The 24,769-nt window shown below is 42.9% G+C and overlaps 2 protein-coding genes across 2 annotated transcripts in view; both read left to right on the forward strand.

Annotated features, from left to right (window-relative positions):
* LOC118842980 (ATP-dependent RNA helicase DDX19B) overlaps window positions 1–14,761 on the forward strand; it is a 30,827-nt gene extending 16,066 nt beyond the window's left edge. Inside the window, exons 6-12 of the mRNA XM_036750338.1 lie at window positions 3,062–3,164; window positions 3,853–3,967; window positions 5,810–5,987; window positions 7,354–7,591; window positions 8,007–8,169; window positions 8,877–9,068; window positions 9,464–14,761. Of these exons, the coding sequence (XP_036606233.1) occupies window positions 3,062–3,164; window positions 3,853–3,967; window positions 5,810–5,987; window positions 7,354–7,591; window positions 8,007–8,169; window positions 8,877–9,068; window positions 9,464–9,525 (1,051 nt within the window). The 3' untranslated portion in view covers window positions 9,526–14,761. The remainder of the gene's footprint in view (window positions 1–3,061; window positions 3,165–3,852; window positions 3,968–5,809; window positions 5,988–7,353; window positions 7,592–8,006; window positions 8,170–8,876; window positions 9,069–9,463) is intronic.
* Window positions 14,762–17,045: 2,284 nt separating this feature from the next.
* The window catches only part of LOC118842981 (ATP-dependent RNA helicase DDX19B-like), a 43,399-nt gene continuing 35,675 nt past the window's right edge, over window positions 17,046–24,769 (forward strand). Inside the window, exon 1 of the mRNA XM_036750339.1 lies at window positions 17,046–17,247. Within this exon, the coding sequence (XP_036606234.1) occupies window positions 17,191–17,247 (57 nt within the window). The 5' untranslated portion in view covers window positions 17,046–17,190. The remainder of the gene's footprint in view (window positions 17,248–24,769) is intronic.

Below are 24,769 nucleotides of genomic sequence, written 5' to 3' on the forward strand. Positions count from 1 at the left end.
CCACAAACACCAAATACAACAGAGAAGGTTAGTGGGAAAAGCTGCGGGGACAGAGTGAAGGAGTTTGTGGTTTGGCCACCACCCCGGGGCTGGTGGGGGAGGTGCAGCTACAGAACTACAGCTGCAGTTGCTTCTGGTCCCAGGCCCACCCTGTGGGAGGAATTAAGTGGCAGATCAGAGCAGGAGTGCAGAGCCTGCTTAAGATCTGAGTTCAGTCTGGGTTGGCGGTTCTTGGGGGAGGAAGAATGCTGGTGTGGCAGAGCTGGCTGTATAGAAATAGCTCTGAAAACAACAGCGCATCCCCTCAAGCTTGGAACAAAGTACTCTTTACTCTAGAAGTAGTCATACCTCAACGAAAAACTCAAGGGTCAAGTAGTTGGCTGGGAACATGGCCAGGCAGAGAAAACAGACTCAGATTCAGACCCAGACTTTGGAATCTTTCTTTGGTGACAAAGAAGACAAAAACCAACAGCCAGAAGAAGTCGTCAAAGTCAAAGAGCCTACATCAAAAGCCTCCAAGAAAAACATGAACTGGTTTCAGGCCATGGAAGAGCTCAAAAAGAATTTGGAAAAGCAAGTTAGAGAAGTAGAGGAAAAATTGGGAAGAGAAATGAGAGTGATGCAAGAAAACCATGAAAAACAAGTCAATGACTTGCTAAAGGAGACCCAAAAAAATACTGATGAAAACAACACCTTAAAAAATAGACTAACTCAAATGTCAAAAGAGCTCCAAAAATGAGAAGAATGCCTTGAAAGGTAGAATTGGCCAAATGGAAAAGGAGGTCCAAAAGACCACTGAAGAAAATACTACCTTAAAAAATAGATTGGAGCAAGTGGAAGCTAGTGACTTTATGAGAAACCAAGATATTGTAAAACAGAACCAAAAGACTGAAAAAGTGGAAGACAATGTGAAATATCTCATTGGAAAAACCACTGACCTGGAAAATAGACCCAGGAGAGATAATTTAAAAATTATTGGACTACCTGAAAGCCATGATCAAAAAAAAGAGCCTATATATCATCTTTCAAGAAATTATCAAGGAGAACTGCCCTGAAATTCTAGAGCCAGAGGGTAAAATAGAAATTGAAAGACTCCACAGATCACCTCCTGAAAAAGATCCCAAAAAGAAAACTCCTAGAAATATTGTTGCCAAATTCCAGAGCTCCCAGATCAAGGAGAAAATACTGCAAGCAGCCAGAAAGAAATAATTTGAGTATTGTGGAAACACAATCAGAATAATACAAGATGTAGCAGCTTCTACATTAAGGGATCGAAGGGATTGGAATACTATATTCTGGAGGTCAACGGACCTAGGATTAAAACCAAGAATCACCTACCCAGCAAAACTGAGTGTCATGCTCCAAGGCAAAATATGGATTTTCAAGAAAATAAAGGACTTTCAAGCTTTTTCAGTGAAAAGAATAGAATAGAAAATTTGCTGAATAGAAAATTTGACTTTCAAACACCAGAATCAAGAGAAGCATGAAAAGGTAAACAAGAGAGAGAAATCACAAGGGACTTACTAAAGTTGAACTGTTTTGTTTGCATTCTTACATGGAAAGATGATGTGTATGATTCATGAGACCTCAGTATTAGGGTAGCTGAAGGGAATATACGTACATATATACATATATACATAGACAGAGGGCACAGGGTGAGCTGAATATGAAGGGATGATATCTAAAAAAAATCACATTAAGGGATGAGAGAGGAATATATTGAGAGAGGGAGAAAGGGAGAGATAGAATGGGGTAAATTATCTCGCATAAAAGTGGCAAGAAAAAAGCAGTTCTGTAGGAAGGGTGGAGGGGGCAGGTGAGGGGGAATGAGTGAATCTTGCTCACATCGGATTTGACCTGAGGAGGGAATATCATACACACTGAATTGGGTATCTTACCCCACAGGAAAGAAGGAGGAAGAAGATAAAAAAGGGGGATGATAGAAGGGGGGGCAGATGGGGGAGGAGGTAATCAAAAACAAACACTTTTGAAAAGGGACAGGGTCAAGGGAGAAAATTGAATAAAGGGATCCCCCTTTAGGTTAGGAAAGGAGCAAAATATAGTTAGTCTTTCACAACATGAGTATTGTGGAAGGGTTTTACATAATGGTACACACATGGCCTATGTTGAATTGCTTCCCTTCTTAGGGAGGGTGGGTGGGGAGGAAAGAGGGGAGAGAATTTGGAACTCAAAGTTTTAAAAACAGATGTTCAAAAACAAACAAAAAAAATTTTGCATGCAACTAGGAAATAAATTACACAGGCAATGGGGCGTAGAAATTTATCTTGCCCTACGAGAGAAGAAGGGAAAAGGGGATGGGAGGGGAGTGGGGTGACAGAAGGTAAGGCTGACTGGGGAACAGGGCAAGCAGAATATATGCCATCTTGGAGTGGGCAGGAGGGTAGAAATGGGGAGAAAATTTGTAATTCAAACCCTTGTGAAAATCAATGCTGAAAACGAAATATATTAAATAAATAAATTAAAAAAAGAAAAGCTTCATTCCTGTGCTTTTTAGTGTTTTTAATAGAAATGGGTGTTGTCAAAAGTTTTTTCTACATCTGTTGATATAATCACGTGATTTTCATATGGTTAATTATGCTTATAGTTTTCAGAATATTGAACCAGCTCTGCATTCCTGGTATAAATCCAACCTGCACATAGTATATAATCTTTGTGATATATTACTGTAATCTCCTTGTTGGTATTTTATTTACAAATTTTGCATACACGACTAATATAGAATATTTTGCATGACTTCATGTGTATAAAATTGATATTATATTGCTTGCTTCTCAGGTGGGGGAGGGGCTAGAGGGAAGAACAATTTAGAACTCAAATAAATAGTTCACTTTTTTAAAAATAAAGTTTTTACATCAAAATTTATTAAGAAATTGATCTGTATTTTTCTTTCCTCTGTTTTTCTGCTCGCTGGTTTAGATATCAAAACCATATTGTGTCATAGAAGGAATTTGATAGGACTCCTTCTTTACCTGTTTTTTTTCCCTAATAAGTTTTTAAAAAATTTAAGCTCTTTTCTAATTCCTGCCCTGTCTTAACCTAGCCCACAGAACCTGATAGCCCAGTCTCAGTCTGGTACTGGCAAAACAGCTGCATTTGTCCTGGCTATGCTCAGCCAAGTGGAACCTTTGAATAGATACCCCCAGGTAAGGGTTTGGTGAATAAGTGTTCCCTGCCTCGCATGAATTTGTAGAACTGTTGCCATATGATGGATAAAGGACTGGTGTCTCAGTTCCTTTAATAGTAAGTATTCTAGGACTCCCTAAGCAGTGGATCATATTTTACCAGTGTATCTGGAAGATCTTCCTGGTCAGTTGCTAAGCTGTTACACGGTCCCTTCTCTACTACCACCCCTTAGAGAGAACAGCTATTAGTGGTATCTTCCTCACTTCCTCAATAAACCTTGGGACAAGGCAAAATAATTCTTCTCTAGGGTTAAGGTAGAGAGTCACCTCTACAATGATGCCTCAGACAGCTCAGGCAAGAGGTTTATAGTTCTTTGATCCCTCCCCTGAGTAGAACAGATACTAAAATAGTAGGAGGTGAGCAGTTCTGTGAGTCGAGGCTCACAGATTTAAGGCAGGCTTCTAGTAGCTAGAAGAAATGTAGATGGTGTGTGTTGTAATTTACAGTCTGAGAAAAATTCCCTCTTAATGTTGTTTAGCCTTGGTTGGTGGGGTCACTAGGAAAGGTTAAGATCACTAAGTAACCTTGCCCCAATAAGACAAAATGTCCAAATGTTTCCTTGAACTATGTACTAAGGAATCCTCTGTTGCTGAATGACTTTGTTAAATTACAAGGTGCATGTCTTATTTTGTATTATTTTCTTTTCAGTGTTTGTGTCTCTCACCGACATATGAGCTGGCACTTCAGACAGGAAAGGTGATTGAACAGATGGGCAAATTTTATCCAGAACTTAAACTTGCTTATGCTGTTCGAGGCAATAAGTGTGAGTATACAAGGAGGATGATACAATATTTAAGCTAAAAAAAAATTATATTGGAATATGTGTAATGTTAGATTTTTTGAATGCCTTGGTTAGTTTTGCCAAACTATTTCTTTTCTCTTTTTTATTTTTTTAAGGGTTGGTTTATCTAGATGGGGGAAGGGCAAGGGAAATACAGGTAATGTAAAAACAAGAGATAATCAAAAATTTATTAAATAAAAAGAACTATAAGAAAACAGTGGAGAAATTTTCCTCCTATGCTATAAATAAAGCTTGAAGAACCATTAAAAGGCAATAAATATGTCAGTGATGCCTTAAGTAAGCTGTTAGTAATGCACAGTTAACTTGCACTTGAGATGAGAAAAATAAAACAAAATAAAACCTGCTACAAGGTATTTTATCAGTATCAAATCTCAAACTGTTCTACAAAGGATAATCATTAAAACTTTTTGGTACTGGTTCTGACAGAAATTTCATGAGTGGAACTGATGAGTTAGTATAGCATACAGAAATAAACAAAAATGAGCCATCAAGTCCTGGTTACTGGGGAAAGGACTTACTAGTTAATAAAAACTGCCAAGAAAACTGAGCCTGTAATCTGACAGAAATTAAGTTGGGCCAGTCTACCAAGGCAAGTTCCACATATATACATGACTTAGATATGCAAAGTCCTGTCGTAAACAAATTAGAACTCATAGAACCAGAAGCAAGCATGGTCTGGGTGGGGAGTAATGAGGAGGCATATCTGAAGGCCATGCCATTTTTTTTTTTTTAGGGCAAATGAAACTGAGTTTGAAAAAGATGAGTGATAGAGCTGTGATGGGGGTTGACTAAAAAGAGATCCATGTCAGCTCTTTGCTTTTAAGACAAGGGGGACATTTTATTTTTTCCCTTTCATAGTTTTCTTCTTTTTGTGTTCTTTTCCTCAAACAACATAGTGCTGGTTTTAGCCTGGTAAATCTGTGTGTTGATCATAGAAAATTTGAGAAATACTTTTTTTTTACATTTTGACCTACATAAATTCTTGGTCTCATATAAGTTGCCTTTACTGTCCAAGGCCATTATGAACTCACTGCTCAAGGAAATCTGAAACTTTCACTCAGATAAGCTCAGATTCTGTCTCCCTTATTTTTTCACTGAAGTTTTAAAAGTATTTTCATTTTTAAATTTTATATTTCTTTTATCATCATCTTGACAAACATCAACATTCATCAACATTTCAGTTTACAAAGAAGCTTGTATATCAAATTGTAGATCTCTGTTACAACCAGCTTATTTGTGGACTAGGCTATAGAAAGCGACAATGAAAAGGATGGTTAAGACATGAGACATTTTAGAGAGAGAATTGATCGGACTGGGTGACTGGTTATAGAGGCAGTATGGCCTAAGAAAGATAGAGTGCAAACTTGCATTCAGGATGACCAGGGTTTGAACATGGCCTCAGACACTGATACACTGTACAAGCCACTTATGTTTGATGAGCCCCAATTCCTCAGCAATAAATGGGATGTTACCAAAGTACTTACTTCCAAGGGTGGTTATGAGGAGCAAATGAAATGAGATATATATAAAGGGAATTTACAACATTAAAGGGCCGTATACACGCTTGCTATTGTTGTTGTCATTGTTAATATAAAACAGGAAAACTTATATGCACTTTTTCTCTACCTCCTTGCTTGTTTGGTCTTTAATTTCTTTTTATCCAGTGTTTGTGAACACTTAAATGCTATAGTAATAATCTGTCCTTCCGTTTAAGATAGCTTTGTTCAAGTATATCTGTGTAATTTTTTAAATTATCATCTGATAATGGAAACTATGATGGAAAATTTATTGTTGACTCAACAGTAGAAAGAGGTCAGAAGATCAGTGAGCAGATTGTAATTGGTACCCCTGGCACAGTTCTGGATTGGTGCTCCAAGTTGAAATTCATTGATCCCAAAAAGATCAAGGTGTTTGTTCTGGATGAAGCTGACGTGATGATAGCTACTCAAGGCCATCAGGATCAGAGTATCCGCATCCAGAGGTATGATGTGCTTTTGGGAATAGGGGGAGGAAATTTTCCTAGAGGAAACTAGCTCAGAATGTAAGACTACAGATCATTTTTTGTGATTGCTTCTGTAACTCTAAAACCCACCTTTACCATCCTTGTGCACAGGTGCCATTGTTGTTCAGTGGTTTAAGTCATGCCTGACTCTTTGTGACCCCATTTGGGTTTTCTTGGCAGAGATACTGGAGTGGTTTGCCATTTCCTTCTCCAGTTAATTTTATAGTTGAGGAAACTGAGGCAAACAGGGTTAAGTGACTTGCCCAGAGTCACATAGCTAGTGTCTGAGGCTAGATTTGAACTCAGGTCCTCCTGATTCCAGGCCCAGTGCTCTGTCCATTGCATCATTTAGCTGCCCTTAATTTGTTCACAGAGAAGATGTTAAATTAGTAGATTGAGTAAACAAAGGTGGTTGAGTCTTTGTATATCTTTATAAATAGATGTAACTTCATTTGTTTGGAATAATTTAATTATGATGCAGTCTTAAACCACGAGGAATGATTCAATGACTTCTCCATAACTTTTAGGTATTCCTCAGGAAAGACGTAAAAGGGAATGCACATTAATTATTCATCCCAGGTTTTTTGAATGAATAACCAAAATTGTTATCTGGAATGGTCTACCTCACTAGATTAAAAGAAGCAAATTTTTATTTTTTTGTGTGGTGTTTCAGTAACTATTGCCTAGCAATATTTGCGTTTTTTTGTGGTGAACCTAGTAAGCTTTGTGATAAATTAATTTGAAGAATGTTTAAAAAGCCACTTAGGATGCCCAATGTCACCAGTATTATTCAATATTGTATTAGAAATGCTAGCAATAGAAATAAGAGAACAAAAAGACATCAAAGGAATCAGAATGGGCAGTTAGAAGTAATAAAATAATCTCTTTTTGCAGACAAGATTATGATATACTTGGAAAATCCTAGAGATTCAACTGAAAAGCTGGTTGAAAACAATAATTTTAACAAAGTAGCAGGATATAAAATAAACCCACATAATCATCTGGAACTGGAAATTGAGGGGATGACCATCAATTGGGGAATGACTAAGCAAGTTATGGCTTATGGTTGTAATGGAATACTGTTGTGCTATAAGAAATGACAAATAGGATGGCTTTAGGGTAGGATCTATGTCCTTGAATCCTGCTTATCCATTTTTTGGCTCCTTTGAGTCCTAGGATGAAATGAGAGACTTGGGGAATCCTTATTCTCTGCCATGTGTTGCACTGCCACAGCTATACAACATTCTGGGACGTAAAGAACATAGTACTCTGTGAGGGCAGTGCATTCTGTATTCCTCCATTTGAAGACTTTAGTTAATACTGAGTAACGTGGCTTGCCTCCTAGGATGCTCCCTAAAGCTTGTCAGATGCTGCTTTTCTCTGCTACCTTTGAAGATTCCGTGTGGAAATTTGCACGAAAAGTTGTCCCAGACCCAAACATCATCAAACTAAAACGAGAGGAAGAGACATTGGATACCATTAAACAGTATTATGTGATGTGCAATAATCGAGATGAGAAGTTTCAAGCCCTTTGTAATCTTTATGGGGCCATCACTATTGCTCAAGCCATGATCTTCTGTCATGTGAGTAGTATCCAGCTCTAACACCAAGTAGGTAAAATTCAACTTGTGTGTTGTCGGTTTGGCCATTGCCTTTTCAGTCAGAAATTCATTTACTAAAGAGAAAAGGGTTTCTGATTATCATAGTAAGAGGAGAAATTCTCTGGAGCCTCAGAGTTTATCATTAATGTAAGGAAAAACTAGGGGAAAACTAAACCCATGTGTAGTTTCTCTTTTTTGCAGTTGTGCAAAAAAAGCTCCAAAATATAGATTCTTCCAAATTATTTTTGAAACACTCAGAGGCATTTAAATAATTTTAACTCTCAGTTGCCTTCAGAATTAGAGCCTTCATTTATTTCAGTGACACAAAGCCATCTTTTGCAGGTGTCTTAATTTTTTTTGCAGGTGTTTCCATTTTAAAAAATTCTTTTCACTCCAGACCCGCAAAACAGCTGGTTGGCTGGCAGCTGAACTGTCCAAAGAAGGCCACCAGGTGGCCCTCCTGAGTGGCGAAATGATGGTGGAACAGAGAGCTGCTGTGATTGAGCGTTTCCGAGAGGGCAAGGAGAAAGTGTTGGTGACTACCAATGTGTGTGCTCGAGGTGAGAAGAGAGGCCTGGGGGCTTAGGAGAGAACAGGAGGGAGGCTGTGATCCCCTTTCTAGCAAGGGCAGTTTGGGTTTTCCCAGAGCCTCAATCCGCAGCTCCCTCTGCCTTTGCAGAAATGGTCTGCTGGGGATTGAATTGCCCTCCATGGCAATGCTGAGCATGTGGTCATTTCCCCCCAGGCTCCAAAGGTGACATCTGAGCCTTCAGGCGGTTTCCATGGTGGTTTGTCTAGGATCAGCAGCTAGATGATCCTATAGGAATTTTCTGTTCTGGAGAGCTCCTGATCTTAAGCTGTAGGAGAAGAGAACTTCCTCAGCTCCCTGATCCAGGGTGTGGCTTCTAGGTTTTCCTACTTGCCTCACATTTGCCTCATATCATACTTGCTGCTTAAGTAGCTCCAGTATTGGCTGTGGCAAATTGATAGCATGAGGCATTTAGAGATGGAACTCCCTCTTCTCTAGACTATCCTCCAGGGGGGTCTGGGAGAAATCTTTGAGTCTTTCACACTAGAGAATCATTTTGGGTAGCTCTGATCCTTTTGGTAGTATGCATTTAGGTTGTACTGTTTTATGCCCATAAGGCCCTGCATCTTGTTTTGTGGGTGCCAGCTGCTGGTGCTAGACTCTCAGAGATTAGACTGTGGGTGTCATGCACTTTTTTGTCTGCTTTCCCTGTCTGTCTTCCATCTTCCTGCCCTGTAGGAATCGATGTTGAACAGGTGTCTGTGGTTATCAACTTTGACCTGCCAGTGGACAAGGATGGGAATCCAGACAACGAGACGTACCTTCATCGGATTGGGCGCACGGGGCGCTTTGGCAAACGAGGCCTGGCCGTGAACATGGTGGACAGCAAACACAGCATGAACATTCTCAACAGAATCCAAGAACATTTCAGTGAGTGTCCCAGAGCATCTGCCCTCTGTGTCCCATTGGCTGTGAAGTGGGCAAGCTCTTGGAGCTCTTGGGCAAAGGCCTGGGTCTCTCATCTGCCATCCCCCTTCTTGTTGTTAGAGAAGTAGGGATGGGAGAGAAGAGCAGGGTCCACTCTTTTGTCCCAGGGCCAAAGCCCTCACACAAGAAGGTCCGGGTTGTCTTGTGGTGCTTGATGTCATGCTCACTTAAGTTAAGGTCTCATCAGTCAAATGAAGAAGGAACATCTTTGTCGGTAGTTGGAGATTTCTTTTAGGTGAAGCAGAGGTTGGTAGGTTGTCTTTGTGTTGCAACAGTAGCTGAAATAGACCCTCCAAGGTGGCCCTATTTTGATTCTCTCTGGTTTAATTTCTTTTCAGATAAGAAGATAGAGAGACTGGACACCGATGATCTGGATGAGATTGAGAAAATAGCCAACTGAAAAGCATTGGCTAGAGTTGACCTACACCCTCTGGATGTGCATCTTCAGCTCCATTTGGACTGTTTTTTTTTTTTTTTCCAAATTGGCACAATTCTCAGCCAGTCACCAAAAAGGACTAAGGCGGGAATACATAGAAATTACCTACCTCATTTCAAATTACGTTTGGACTTGACAAAAAAAAAATTGTGCAAATAATGGAGGGTAGTAGAAAGAGAAAAAAAGTTTACATGAGCTCGTAAGATTAGGCATGAATACACAGAAATTACCTTTTTGGCAAATTTCTTTCTTATTTAAAGTTTATGTGTACTAATTTTAAATGTAAACTAAGGACTTGTCAAAGCTTTAGTTAGTCTCTGACTCTTGGTCCCCTTGTGGTAGCATATAGATGTCTCTTCTTTTGCCTGGGGTAGGCATATATTAGTGTATGTACCTGTCTGCATCTTCTTGCAAAATTGACATTGTAGAAGTGAGGAGGAAAGTGAGTAGTAGGAGCTATATAGTGCCAGCCACCAGGGCAGAGCCATCCTTCAGTCTTTGATTGGGTGGGATAAGGGAATCAGATGCATCTTATGAGTTAAGATTTCCTAGGCTAGGATGATGGAGCAAATCTGGCATCCCTTTACCTTTGCTATTTCCAATCGGGCAAAGCAAGAAGGAATTGGCTAAAGATTGACAAGTACTTAAATTTGGAGCCTTTTTTTGCATTTAGGTTTCTTTCCCAGGGTCCTATCTTAACCTCTCTCTCAGGATGCACTTAAGGGACTGACTGGTATACTGGCATGAGTCAGTATAAATGCTGGTGTAGCATTGTAGGTGCCATTCTACTCCATATGGCTGTTTTGCTGGTGTCTGGTAGACAGTATCCTTCTAGCATCCCTAAAATGCCCAGGATCCTTCCCCAGTAACAAATGGTCTTGGATCTGTTCCTCTTCAGCGGAACCAAACACTAAAGTCTCTGCTTCTGTGACTAGGCTGGAAAAGTCAGAAGGAAGTATTTGAATGAAATTGGAAGAGACCATGGACACCATGGCCAGCAGTGGCCACATATTGTCATTCTGGCATTGCTGTCCAGATCTAAAAGGTAAGGCTTAGGAGGAATCAGCCATGATATAAGATATCCTTTCCAAATATTTATTCTGATTTGGTGACTGAGGCGGTTAGTATATAAATGCCTGCAGTCATAATAGAAGTGGACTAGGCATGCCCTTTTGATGACCTGTTTTATCTCCAGGCCTAATTTCAGGCTTATATTTATACCTTACTCATCAGTGATAACCAAAAAACCACCCTGGGGCCATCTGGCACTGAAATTTTTACACTGGTAATAGTAATTTGCTCTTTATGTTATCTGAACTGGACCGTATAGCCTCTTTCAAAAATGACAGGACAGGAGCAGTGTGGAGCCCTAACAAGGATTAACAGCTGTCTGTGTGCTCCAATGCTGCCATCTTCCTGTGTCCCCAGAATTGGATATTTCAATGTAGATTTTTCTTCTATAGGGTCCTTCAAGAAGAAAAATCCCTATTCTATTGAAAAATAGCCCAGACTGGTGTTTCTCAAAATAGCATGGCCTTCCTAAGCTTCTCACATCCAAAGAAAGGACGGGGGAGCATAGCTGTTCGGTGGACACAAGGCATTTTGGTGGTCCTGATTTCCTAAACAAAAGAGATCCAAAGGAAAGGGAGGAAGAACCACTACAGCTTTTCCAGAAATGCTGCTGCTTCTCTGAGCCCACTTTCTCAACCCCAAAGGAGTAGTTATTTTTACCTTTGAAGAATTGCCCCAGACACCAGATACACTCACTATAAATGGATTCTGAGCTCCTCTAGCTAGGGTGGTAGATGTGCAAGACTGTATCTATGACGTCTGCTCATGGCACAGTTTGCTTTATAGGTGTCCCCGTCTGTTGGGTTAGGAAGCTTCTTTCTCTCCTGTATACTGTTGGTGAGAGGTGCAGCCGTAGGATCCTTTGATAGCATCTCCAGTCTGAGAATGGGCATATCTTAATATCTGCTCTTTTGAGTCCTAATCAGTATAGGCTGCGCTTAGATAAGAAAGCTGATCCATCATCTTCAGCCTTTCAGTTGATCTTTCTGAACATTTTTTCTTGACTTCCTTGATGCTTTTGGTCCCATTTTCCTTCCTTGCCTTTTTGCCCAACCCCATTCTTAAACACAAGAGAATTTCAAGCTAATCTTTACCTTTCCTCTTCATAGGTGAAGCTAAACGGACAGAAGGATGCTTTGGTTCAGTTGGGTTGAGATCATTGTCTAACCTGACGGAAATCTGGTTAAGGGATAGGGAGAACAGGCTTCCTGCTAGGGTGTTGAATGTCTCTCCCAACATATATCTCAGCTGCTATTTTATCTTGCACATCTAAGAGAGAAAACAGTAGAGGACAAGGGCCAGTGAGCCTCCAAAGGATTCTCTAGCAGGAGGGAAATTGGTCTAGGAGGGGTGACTGGATCTGGTCTTTTTTCTCCCTTGAATAGTATGTGCTGCTCCTTTATTGTTGGTTTCTTATCTTCACCTTTTCTGTCAAGCTTCTTCAGAGGGCCCAGGAACTGTGGACTATTGCTACCTCCATGTGGATGATGGCTTTCTTAATGAAATCTGCTAAGGCATTGTAGGGCAGGAGCATATATGGCAGGGAAGAGAGAAAAATGAATACAGCAGTTCGGATCAGTTTCTGCTTCTGACCTGTGCCTTTAAGCAGAGTTGCTAATTAGCCCTGGTTAGAACTCTGTATGTGCTGCCTGTCAATAGAAAAATGTCTTCATTGGCCACTTGAGTTATCATATATGACTGTATGGATAAGAAATGCCTAATTGTATGTCCATTCCTTGCTTTGTTATAGTGATAGATTTTAACCAATTATGAATAAAATGTTACTAAGTTTTTTTTTAATTTGTCAATATAGGAAGATAGGGAACAACATAGTCTTGGTTGCTGGATTTTATTTCATTAACTCTCTGCTGTTGACTAGTGTTGACACATAGCTTTTGAGATTTGTGTATCTGCTGAAATTATTATTCTGTACCTTTAACTCTAGGGTGGCCACTGTATCAAAGACATAATTCACAGAAACTCAAATCACAAGGACGTTTTGGTCAACCCCTTTTGGGGGCCTTACATTCCTGATGTCTGATTAAAACAAACAAAAGGATATTGGCGCTGCAAGTTCTTCAGGAAAAAAAGGCATTTAAAGCAAAATAAAACATCGTGATGTTCCACCTTCTCAGCCCAGGGAATGGAGATGGATGAGGCTTCAGGGTTGTTTTATTACTACTTATTTTTTTTTTTAAATTAACATCAAGACTGTTGTATAATGGTCCAGGAATTGAGAGAAATTTTTTTTTTAAATTGTGAGATTAGTCAGGGAAGACTTCATGAAAGAGGTGAATTTTGAATTTGTTCTTGAAAGAGCAGCATAGAGTTTGGAGTAACAGGAACTGGAAGGGCATGCTAAGCAGACAGATGCTGAGTCCGTGCGGAGCTAATGAGAGAAGGATAAACATGGGGTTTATACTGAGTGAATCCTGGAGAACAGATTAGATATACGAAGTATAAAACCTTATCGAGGCAGAGGAATTGGAACTTGGTAGTTGGTGGGAAATCATAAATCCTTAAGGGAGTAAAATGATGGGCTTGGTCTTCTAGGAAGATTAATATGGAGAAAATGAGGGTCAGCCGCAGAGGTCCTGGTCTTACACATATGTATGTGCTCAGTATCTCACTGATGCCTTGGCCTGATAAGCTCCCTTGATGTTGGGGCCTACTAGGGGAGAAGACCTAACAATAATAGCTTTAATTGCAGAGTGGAGGAGAAATTGAGGGAAGCCTTTCAGGTACATTTTAGCTCTCAGACCCTCAGATTTTAAATACTTTAACCCCCTTCAACTTTACTTTCAACTGAAGGAACCTAAGTGGGAGGGAAGGAAAGGCCAGCCTGAGGACCTTCCTTGTAAGTAGCCTTGTGTCCCAGCATTGGGAGTGAGGGCATAAGAGATTGTCAAAGGGGTATTTTCTGCACTCCAGGAGCTTTTTGAACTTTTTAGGACCCCTATCTAGAGATGAATACTTTTGGGTTAATTGCACTGCAGTGTGACTAGACCTCAGCTCTCCACACAATTTACTGAACTAGAGGAGATAAGAGAATATCCAGTCTATGGGTTCTGTTACCCCAGGAACTGCATGCTCTTTGTTGTACCTCTGAACCTGTTTATTATTCCTCCTCGAAACCAGGAATGAATGAAAACTCAACCACATTTTTTATGCACAGAAACACTTTGGTTAAACCAAAGGCCTGTCTCTGCATTGAATTCCAGGGGAGGATTCCATTCCAGGTCAAGAGAAACACTTGGATGGTTTGCTTAGGATGCACTCAGCCATGCCAGCCCAATGGAAGTAGGCCAATTCTCAATGATGTGTTGGTTGTTAATTTTATTAACCTATAAGCTGAACTGAATCATACTGTGACAGACAAATGTTTTATTTTTTGAACAATACAGTCAATGATTTTTCACTTCTCTGGACAGTACTCCCTTGTGTCATTCATTGTTGCCTTTTTCTGAACACCTTGAGTCCTGGAGGGGATCTTGGCTAACTTCTGGCCCTGCAAAGTACAGAAACTGACATAGTTACAAGTGAATCTCGCTACATGCCCCATCAATCAATCTCTCTGGGCGAGTCAGTGCTAATAGTTTTCTTAGGCTATCTGTTCACATTTATGTGCCAAATACAAAGCCACTCGGAAATACTTCCCAAATTTAAGTAACCTAGGCCTTCTGCTTTGGAGCATGCTAGAGAGTTAAGATGTCATGTAGAATAATAAGTTAGATTGGGAGTATTTTATTCTGGAGTCATTTGTGGGGACTGCCTTCTTAAAATGTCAAGTTTATTTATCCAGTGAAAGTCTAGTCTTCAAACTCATAGTGGCTTTTATTTATAGAATGGGTTGTATATGAGCAGTGAAAAGATCATTTAGATTTCACATCTGTCACGTGTTTCCTGAACCTACTGCTTGAGAAATCCCATATTTCCTCTTAGTGCCCCATTTCACCCACTATAAGATGGTTTGTGAAATGTTTTATTTATCACTCTTCAGAAGCTTTACAAGTGTGAATGAATTAATAGATTGTAAGCTCCTTGAGAGTAGGGATTGTCTCAGTCTTTGTATTCCCAGCACAGTGCCTGATACATAGTAGGTGCTTAATAAATGTTGATTGATTTATTGATTGGTGGATTCTTTTTAAGTTGCTGCTGCCAGGGGAAAGTTCCAAGGACTTGACATTATCACCATTATTTTAATTACAGTCAACAGGATAATTCTCTGTAGCTATTTGCCCAAAAGGAAAAACAAGACATTATAGGTTTCTTTCCCTTATTGAAGACCAATAAAATGCTCCTTCTTGTCTTTTTCTCAGGTCAGATCCTTTCACACAGTTACTACTTCTGCCCCAAGATGTCTACCCAGAAGAGGGCAGGCTGCTCTTGGTACCCTTTCCCCTCACCTGTTTGGCTGTCCCGGCCTATCCGTCTGACCACAGTCTATGGTCCTCCCCAAAGCCTGGGTCCAGTGGCAGCTGAAGCTATTGAAAGTGCCACTGCTGGGGGGGGGGGGGCAGGGGATGTAAGTATTGCTTTTGAGGATGAGAATGATGGGGAGGCTAAGTCAAAATGGATCCTATCTAGCCTCAGGCCCCTTTCTCTCTCACCCCATAGTTGATAGAAATGTGGAGGAGTAAGAGCTGTGCTTTATGGGCTCCATTTTATAGAAAGCTGGAGGAAGGTGTGGGGGTCAGAAAATGGACATTGGGACCCCTTGTCGACTAAAGAATCATTGAATTACTTTGATTGATTGATCTAATTGGTCTGAGGACCTGCAAGCTTTCTGTGTGACCTTGCACAGTGATTTCCTCCTCCCACCCCCAACTTCCCTTTCTCCATTTTCTCCTCTGTAAAATGAAGAGGTTTGGGCTGGATGATCTCAGGTCCCCAGACCCTACAAACTTGGACCTCAAATGTAAAATCTTCCTAAGTAGACTAAGTTTAAGTCTTCAACTTATTTTCATATCAAGGAATCAGTGAAATGGAAAGATCCTGGGACCAGGGGACTTGCTTCACGAAGATGGAGTTTTAGAACACCAATTAGTATATTCTGAATCTTTAGAGAGGTTGGGATGGAAAAGAATTTCTAACTATATTATGGGGTTCCTATTGAGCTAGAGGCCTAGTGTCATCAATACTGCCCTACAACTTAACTGCCAATGGCAAGGGGTCTTTGTCATTGATTTGCCCTCAGTCCATCAGTTTTGGAGAGAGGAGCTCAGCAGTGGTGCCATGACTTGTTTGCATTAACTTTGAAGACTGATTTCTCCATTGTGGTTGACCAGTTGGGGGGGCCCCTATCATAGAGGCATATGGATGCACCCCCTTAATCTACTTGATTTAAGGAGCTACCTAAGGAGCTTGGGTATCATTTCCCTTAGTGATGTGGGAGTTAAATGAATACAGAGTAATTCCTGGAATAATCTAGTCCTTAGACTAACCCCAAATTGTTGTAGAGAAATTCAAGTTAAAATACAGTTAATCCTATCATTAGACTTAGGGACCTACCTAAAATTGAAAGTCTACTTTAAATAAAATAGCAGTATAACCCAGTGGGAAGATAGGTGGTGCATTGGGCTGGGAATCACTGGCCTCAGACACTAGCTGTGTGACCCTGGGCAAGTCACTTAACCCTGTTTGCCTCAATTTCTTCATTTGTCAAAAGAGCAAGAGAATTAAATGGCAAACCACTCCAGCATCTTTGCCAAGAAAACCCCAAATGGGGTCAGGAAGAGCCAGAGACGGCAGAAAAACCACCAATTATTACTTAATAATAGGGCCAAACAAATTGGAAAACTGAGTTTAAAAGATTGTGTTTTGGTGGGTGTGGCTTGGCCCTATAATTTCATTGATGTAGAGAACTCTCAGTGGAGGGGCTCCCACATGTTTAGCCAGGGTGACACGGCTGTACTGTGTCCCAAGAGGAATTCGAGTCCAGAGCTTCCTGACTGGGATGCTGTCTAGCCAGTACACTCAGCTACCTCTACGGGATCAATAACGCATTATTAGAATACTTATGTGCGCTGGGACTGGGGACCAAGGCTTGTTCGTTGTGGGAAGCAAGTCGGCCGTTCCTCGGGACATCGGCCTGTATTCCGCCCCACTCTCCCCTCCCCCCGAGGAGGAAGCGTCCTGGGTGCCGAGATTTCCCTCCCATTTGGGGCCGCGGTATGGGACATGTGAAAGCTGCAAAAGACCCAGCCAGCTTTGCACCCTCTGATGGCCGAGCCAGCAGATTTCTGGACTGGGCTAATAGGGCTCCCCGGCGCTGTGGCTGTGCGAGATGGGGCCGGCGCTTCCGGTCGGAGCGGCGCCGGGCCGGAAGCGGCGGCTGAGCTGCCCGCCTGTCCGAGGGGGTGGGGCTGGGCGGGGGCGGGTTCTGCGCCGGCGCAGTGCGGCTTCCCGGCGCGGCGCCCCGCCTCCTCGGCTCCCGCCATCGCTCCCCGCCAGTCTTCTTCTGCCCGCGGCGCCATTGCCAGTGTGTGCGTGTCCCCGCACGGTACCGCGTCGAACCTGCTCCGCCGCGTCCAGCCGCCGCACCGCTCCCTCTGGACCATGGCCACCGACTCGTGGGCCCTGGCGGTGGACGAACAGGAGGCGGCTGCCGAGTCCGTGAGTGGCCGCGTCTGGGGCGGGGGGCCGGGGGCGGGGTCGGCGGGGGTCGGCGGGGCTGGGGCGGGCGGTGGCACCTGGGCAGCGCGAGCAGCCCCCGAGCCCGCGGCGTGCACTTCTGTGTCCGTCCCTGTGCAGCAGGGTTTGGGCAGGCGGGGGGGGGGGTGTCAGTCTTCTCGGCCCAGGACGCGGCGGCCGTCCTTCGCGTTTTAGGGGCGCCTCAGGGGAGCCCGAGTTCAAATCCTGCCTCTGCTTAAACTGTCACCGACTCTTGGTGACATCTCTGTGACCCGGAGCAGAGCCCTTAACCTCCCAGCCTCAGTTTCCTCTTCTGTAAAATGGAGATACTAATGGCACCGAGCGCAGATGACCTAGCTGTAAAAGAGCCTCAAGTGAACGGCAGCCGGGGTCATTCTGCACGGCCTTGCACCGACGCCTCATTAAGCCTTTACTTACAACAAAACGTTTCTGGAAGATCACCGTAATTTCTGACGGCTGTGCCGCCTCTCCCCCATCCCCCGCCCCCCCAGGAGAGGAGGAGGTAGAGTGCTCATCTACCCTCTTAATGGCCGTTACCATTAACCAAACGTCCTGTAAAAACCTGACTCTTAAAGCGCATTCTCCACTAGATGAGTGGCCACAGGATAGGAACAAGGGGTTTATGTTTCTTCTTTTCATTAGTGTCTTGTTGGCTGTATGATTGTTTCATACAGAAAAAATATTCAAATCACCAGTACTAAGAGAAATAGATTTTTTTGAACCGCCGAGGTTTCAACTTGTACACCTTAGAAAACGTGATAAAAGATGGAAAGTCTGTTTTAGGGATTGTTGGGATTTTTATCTAATCTGGAAACATTATTACATTTTTCATAACCTGACCCAGCAATTCTTCTACTGGGGATGTCCAATACATACCGGGGGTTTCTTACCAGCGCTTTTTGTGGTAGCAAAAAAAAAGAGGTAGAAACAAAGCCGGGGCACAATAGGTGGAGATGCACACACCCCCACCAACCCATCCACCGCGTTTTAAAGAAGAGCAGTTAAGAAAAAATGGAAGAAACTGAGCAAAGAAGGTGTAGTGACTACAAATAATGTAAGTGAAAACAATATTGAAAGGCAACTGAATGGAGATTAAATGCAATGGACCAATATTGATTGCAGAAAACCTGATGAAACACTCCTCCCTTTTCGTGGAATAGGGGTCTCGGCACCACATGTGACATACAGTCATGTGAGTCACCCTATTGGTTAGTTTAGCTGCAGTGTTTCCGTTTATTCATCAGGAGGGCTCTGGCAGGGGGCTAGGGGAAAGATTGACTCTGAGTTCTCTTTCCAGCCTCAGATCTGTGCTCCTGACATATACTCGGCATGCTCACCCTTCTCACTTACTCATCTCACACTTAGTTCCACCCAGGCTGAGCTTTAATGCCACCTCAAGAGGTTTTTTGTGATTTTCGCAATGTAGTCATCTTGTCTCTCCACCCTCAGTCTCCCAAACACATCCCAGAGAATTTCTCGGTGTTTAATCAGATATTTGTATGTCCCCTCAGAGTAGGCACAGTGCTAGGCACTGAGGAATAGAAATGATTGAGATGTAAAAACCCCCACAAAAATGTCAAACTTTTTTTTTCCCCCAGAGCTTACATTGAATGCCTGGCTGAGCATCAGCTGTAAGAGAGTAACTTAATGAAGTACCTAGAGCTGAGAATTTGGGAATTTCCTGTCTAATGATTCAACATGAGATCATTTGCAAAATTGATTCTCTCCCTCTAGGCTTGTTTTTGAATCTTTTGTTGAAGCTGTGAAGTGAATCTTTAGTTCTGGTATTATGTGTGGTCCTGAGTTCATGTCCAAGCTTACTTTGTCTGCAGCTCTATAGATGAGTTTTATCAAATTTGCTTACTTGAGACTTGCCTTTCCAATATAGACAGTTAATTTTAAAGATAATGAAGTTATTTCTGATTTTGTTCGTGAGGGTAGAGATGTCGAAATAGTCTAAAATAATAGATTTTAAAACTGATAGGAAGCTTGAATTGAATTTTTGAGTATAAGTCAGAGAGGAGTGGATGGTGAGTAGTTATGTGTAAAAAGCAAGTTGTTTAGTCCATTTTGGCCAAATTGGAACAAGAACCATACTTTTCTAGTAACATCATCCAAATCACATATAGTATCTCTATGGACTGTATTAAAGCCCATTTATGAAAAACACAGTTACTAGACTCATTAACAGCTTGGCTTGTTCACTGAATGGTTCCTTCCCTCGGAAACAAACCACAGACTTTAGAGCCACTGACTGACTGTAAGTGTCGAAGGAGGCATAGCTCACTAAAGCAGAGTGTCTGGTGTGTGCGCTTTGGGGATCTGACTTCTTTGTGTAGGGGGTCTTTTCATGGCCCTAAAGGACTATCAGAAATAATAATTATAAACTAACTGCCTTCCATATTACTACACTTATAAATTTTTCACAAGTTTTTTTTGACAGCAAAATTTGATTTAACACTATAGTTCAGTGGCAGGGCAGGCGATGTGAAAGTTGGGCAGACATTGAAAAACTAGGAGCAACAATGTTGCCCTTTTTTGTATCAGAGAAATTGAGTATTTCATTGTTCAGGTCTGCAGTAAAGCAGTTTTGTTAAGGAGTCTGTGGAAGCTAATGTTTTTGAATAAAGAAAGATCACTTTGACACCTTGTATATCTATCTTGTTCTGTGTTTCTTTGAGAGACAGAACTTTTATTTTCTGATTCCTTAGTTTTCCCAAAGGATCTTCTAGTGCAGGGTACCCACATGAAATGGGTACCCTTAGGACAACTAAAAATGGGCCCAGAAATTTCTTCAAGAGCAAGTGTCTGGGAATTTAAAGTACAGAAGTTATTGGCCCCTTCTCTCCCTCCTCCCTCTCTCTTCTTCCCCTCCCTCTCTTCTTTCTCCCCTCTCCTTTTTTCTCTCTCCCTCCCCTCCCTTTCTCCTTTCCATCCCTCTCATCCCTCTCCCCCCTTTTCTCCTTCTTTCCTCCCTTATTTCTTCCTCTCTTCCCCCTTCCCTTCTTTCTTTGATTAAGCAGAAAGAATGTTGGGTATTTGGGGTATCTAGATTTCTAACAGATGCTAGGTGTGCCAAACCACTAATGTTTCTGAATTTATGAACCATGAAAAAGAAGCCCATGATTTCGATTTTGTGAAGGGTTCAGTGGGGTAGAGGGTGGCAGAATTAATTGCTGCTGTTTGTCCTTTGTTCTTGAAAAGGACAATGACGTCTGGAAGGTGATGCCATGACATGAAAGTAAATTTGATGTGAGGGAGGGCTGTGCAAGTCACCAGCCTCACTTTCTCCTCCAGAGCCGTCTGGGTCCAGTGGTCAGATATAGATGAAGACAACTGGAGATGGCCCAGGATGCAGTGGGGATCCTTGGCCTTTTCAAGCTAAGGTCCTTAACAGGCCTCAGGCAAAGCATATTCAGTGAGTTAGGCTTAATAAATTAAGCAAAGAATGGCCTCTTAAAAAAAACCAACTAAAAATAAATTAATTAAAAAAATTGGTCTGAGAGGGGAAGACCCTCAGGGTTTCTGGCCAAAACAGGAACAGTTGCCATTTACATTCATTCTGAGCCAATCTGGGCACAATGACTAAGTAGGGCTTGGCCTGGGGCCTGTTATTGGCCTATCAATGAGAGCCAGAGGGATTTGGAGTTGAGGCTGGTCTTTAAGAGAAAAGAAGAAAAAAAAAAGTCTCAGATTAAAAATTTACATTGTCTTTGGGTCGGGCACCTACCGGTAAGGGTGTGATATCTTCTGTGACTGAGGGAAAGAAAAGAAAGAAGGAAGGCTGTGTTCAGCTGGCCAGTTCCAGTTTGTTCTCCCATGAGCAGCTCCTTTTCCACTCACAGAGGTGGCTTTTTGTCCTTCATTCTTGAAGAGAACTGCCTGCTTTAGTTTTAGACTATGTCCTCAAAATGTTTACGGGCTAAAAAAGACCTCAGTGTCCTGGGACATTCTACTGCCGTGTTTATTGTTTAGTGAGATTTATTTGATATCTAAGAAACCTGTTCTGCTCTAGTTCCTAAATGGTTTTCTCTGTTAGTGACATTGTAAGGAAGGGAAGTTAAAGCTGTTCAACTTTTACTTTTTGTTATTGTTTTAGTGAGCAGATATTTTAAATGAATGAGAGCCTTTATTCTACTTCCTTTTCTGATTCTCTGCTTTCTGTTATAAAGTCCTTGAGAACTAAATGCATTTAAAAATTTTTCTTTCTTTTTTCCTCTTTTCTTTTCCTCCCCTTTTCCTTCCCCTCCCCCCTTTCCTCCCCCCCCTTGCCGCTCCCCCCCCCTCCACTCGCCCCCGTTCTTCTCCCCCCCCCTGTCCTCTCCCCCCCTTTCCTCTCCCCCCCTTTCCTCTCCCCCCCTTTCCTCTCCCCCCTTTCCTCTCCCCCCTTTCCTCTCCCCCCTTTCCTCTCCCCCCTTTCCTCTCCCCCCTTTCCTCTCCCCCCTTTCCTCTCCCCCCTTTCCTCTCCCCCCTTTCCTCTCCCCCCCTTTCCGCCCCCCTCCTTTCCCCTCCCCCCCTCTCCCCCCCCCCCCTTTCCCCCCCCCCCGTCCCCTCCCCCTTTCCCCCCCCCCTTTCCCCTCCCCCCTTTCCCCTCCCCCCTTTCCCCTCCCCCCTTTCCCCTCCCCCCTTTCCCCTCCCCCCTTTCCCCTCCCCCTCCCCCCTTTCCCCTCCCCCTCCCCCCTTTCCTCTCCCCCTCCCCCCTCTCCCCTCCCTCCCCCTCCCTCCCCCTCCCTCCTTTCCTGCCCATTTTTTCCCAGTCTGGGCCAATTGGCTCCTCCTTTGGCAACCTGGCCCCTCCTAGGAAGCTACCATACTGGCATCACACCTGACAGACATTAGCCCTACTTGAGTACTTAAGTGATCCATCAGCCTTATCTGCCCTGGTTTGACATTTGTTATGTGCCTACCAGGTGCCAGGCACTGCAACAGGGAGTGCAGGTGTGTGCCACTGATGCTGTTTGGGGTTTGCTGGAAACCCTGAAATGTCAGGGTACAGGGCATTCCTCACCTGGAATGAATTCACAACTGAAGCCTTCTCCCAGTCAAATGACAAGGTTTATTGTAACTCCAATAGTAGTAGGCAGGGTTCCTAGGGAACCTGCAACTTAATGGAGGTGAGACTGATTATATACAAAAAGGGACAGTGAAAGTGATATGGTTTGAGGTTGCTGGAAACCCTGGAATGTGTTGGTACAGTGTAACATCTGCCTGGAATGAATTCACGCACTCAAACTTTCTTCCACTTTACCATGACGAGGTTTATTGTAATGCCTAGATTCCTAGGAAATCTGTAGCTTCATGGGAATGAAAATGATACTTTTATTAAAAAAAAAATGTGAGAAGATTTGGATGGCATTAAGGAGTGGTAAATAGCCTGGGGGATCCAGGTGCAGACAGTGAAAGGAGTTAAGTAGTCTTGGGTAGGTTGGGAGAGCCACTATGAAAGGTGGGCTAGAATGGGCCTGATTCTTAGGATAAGGCAGGGACTGGGTTGCTGAAATGTATGGGGAAAATTCTGGGTCCAGGTCCCATCACCCATCACAGGATCTGGAAGGGATTAAGGAGTGGTAAGTGTCTGGGGTGGGCCAGGTGAAATGGTGATAGGACTATCAAGTAGGCTAATTAGGTGATCTAGTTGGGATTCAGGAGTGGTCTGTATATACAGGTGGCCTGGGGTGGACTGAGGCACCAGTGATCTGGGCTGCTGAAATGTCTGGGAAAATCCAAGGATTTCGTTGGTTTCAAAAACATGGTCTTTTCCTTTTAGGGGTCCAGGTCCCATCACCACCACACTCATCTAAATGTATTTTTCACGAAGACACTGAATCTGATGAAAATCAAATGATAATTGACTTATTTTAGTAATGTGGGATTTAGAACTGGAAGAGACCTTAGAATTAAACTAGTTAGTTCAACCCTCTCATTTTACTGATGAGGAAACAGGCTTAGAGAGCTTAAAGTGCCTTACCCAGAGCAACAGAAGTGGGATTTAAACCTGCTTCCTTCCACAGCAAACCCAATGCCCTTTCCACTACTACACAACTGCCATGCTCGATGAGTGTGAAGGATGCCTACATCAAACTTAAAAGAGGACTTCCAAGGCCATAACATTCCTAACTTTCTCCAATACCACCTGCCCCCCACACAGAGCTTCACTCTGACCTCTGCCTCTGTTAATTGCTTTGTAGGTAGTTTGCATTTATTTATCTCTTCTCCTGCTGTTTTATGTAAGCTGTTTGAGGACAGGAACTCTTTTCTTTTTCCTTTTTCTTGGTATCCTAGGGCCTTTGGTACAGTGCCTGGAAAATAAATAGTAAGTGTTTAATAATTGCTTAATCAAACATTTGTTAAGGGTCTACTATGTGCTAAGAAATATGCTAAAGATATAAAAAAAAGCAAGCGACCCTTCCCTCAAGGAGCTCACAATCTGATAGGAGAGAGTAAGCAAAACCAGTATACTATGTACAGAAGAACTAGGAAATCATGAAAAGAGGGAAGGCACTAGAATTAAGAAGGGCCAGGAAAAATTTCTTGTAAAAGATGGATTTTAATTGGGACTTGAAGGAAGCCAGGGAAATGAGGAAAGGAAGAGCATTCCGTTTGGGGGAAACTCACCCAGGAGGCCAGTGTCACTGTATGGAAGAGAATGTAATGGGGAATGAAGTATAAGAAGACTGGAAAGGTAGGAGGGGACTAGGTTATGAAGAGCTTCGACAACCAGAGGATTTTGTATTTGGTCCTAGGATGAGAGAGTGCCACTGGAGTTTAGGGAGTGGGGTGGGGAGAGGTGACATGGGCACACCTGGGCATACTTGAGGAAAACACTTTGGCGGTGAACAGGAGGATGGACTGGAGCAGGGAGAGACTGGTGATGGGCAGAGCCACCCAGCAGGCTGTTGGAGTTGTCCAGACATGGTGACCAGGGCCTGTACTAGTGATGGTGGTATCAGAGGAGAGAAGGGGGCACATTTGGGAGTGTCAAATGGACTGAGGTAGCCTCTAACCTGTGGATGGAGAGCAGAGCAGAGCAGGCTAGAGACAGGAGAGTCGTGCAGAACTGAGCAAGGACATGTGTGCCAGAGCCCTGCCCCTAGTCGGGGGGACCTGAGGCAGTGTGGTCAGAACTCAGGACTTAAGAGACAAGTTTGATTCATAGCTGATCATAGTTCATGTGCTTGTCCAAACTCTGAGAATACCTAGTGCTGGTCAAAGCAAGGCGATAGTTATATGATTTTGCCAGAGGGTAAGCGCAAAGGATTATTGTTATGCCAAGCTCAGGGCACAGCTTGCTTGCTGGGCCTTAGCTTTGGAAAATGGGGTGTCTGCCGATATTTTGATAGGAGATGCCGCATAAGTGGAGCCTGTGTTGCCACTTATGTGGCCTTGGCAACAACTTGGATATTTGGGGGGGGGTGCGGTGAGAGATAAGTGAAGAGTCCTGGATGACTTCTAGGTTGTGAGCCTCAGGGTTGGGAGGATGGCG

This window comes from Trichosurus vulpecula, chromosome 3 (assembly GCF_011100635.1).
Source record: "Trichosurus vulpecula isolate mTriVul1 chromosome 3, mTriVul1.pri, whole genome shotgun sequence".
In the NCBI taxonomy this organism is placed as follows: domain Eukaryota; kingdom Metazoa; phylum Chordata; class Mammalia; order Diprotodontia; family Phalangeridae; genus Trichosurus; species Trichosurus vulpecula.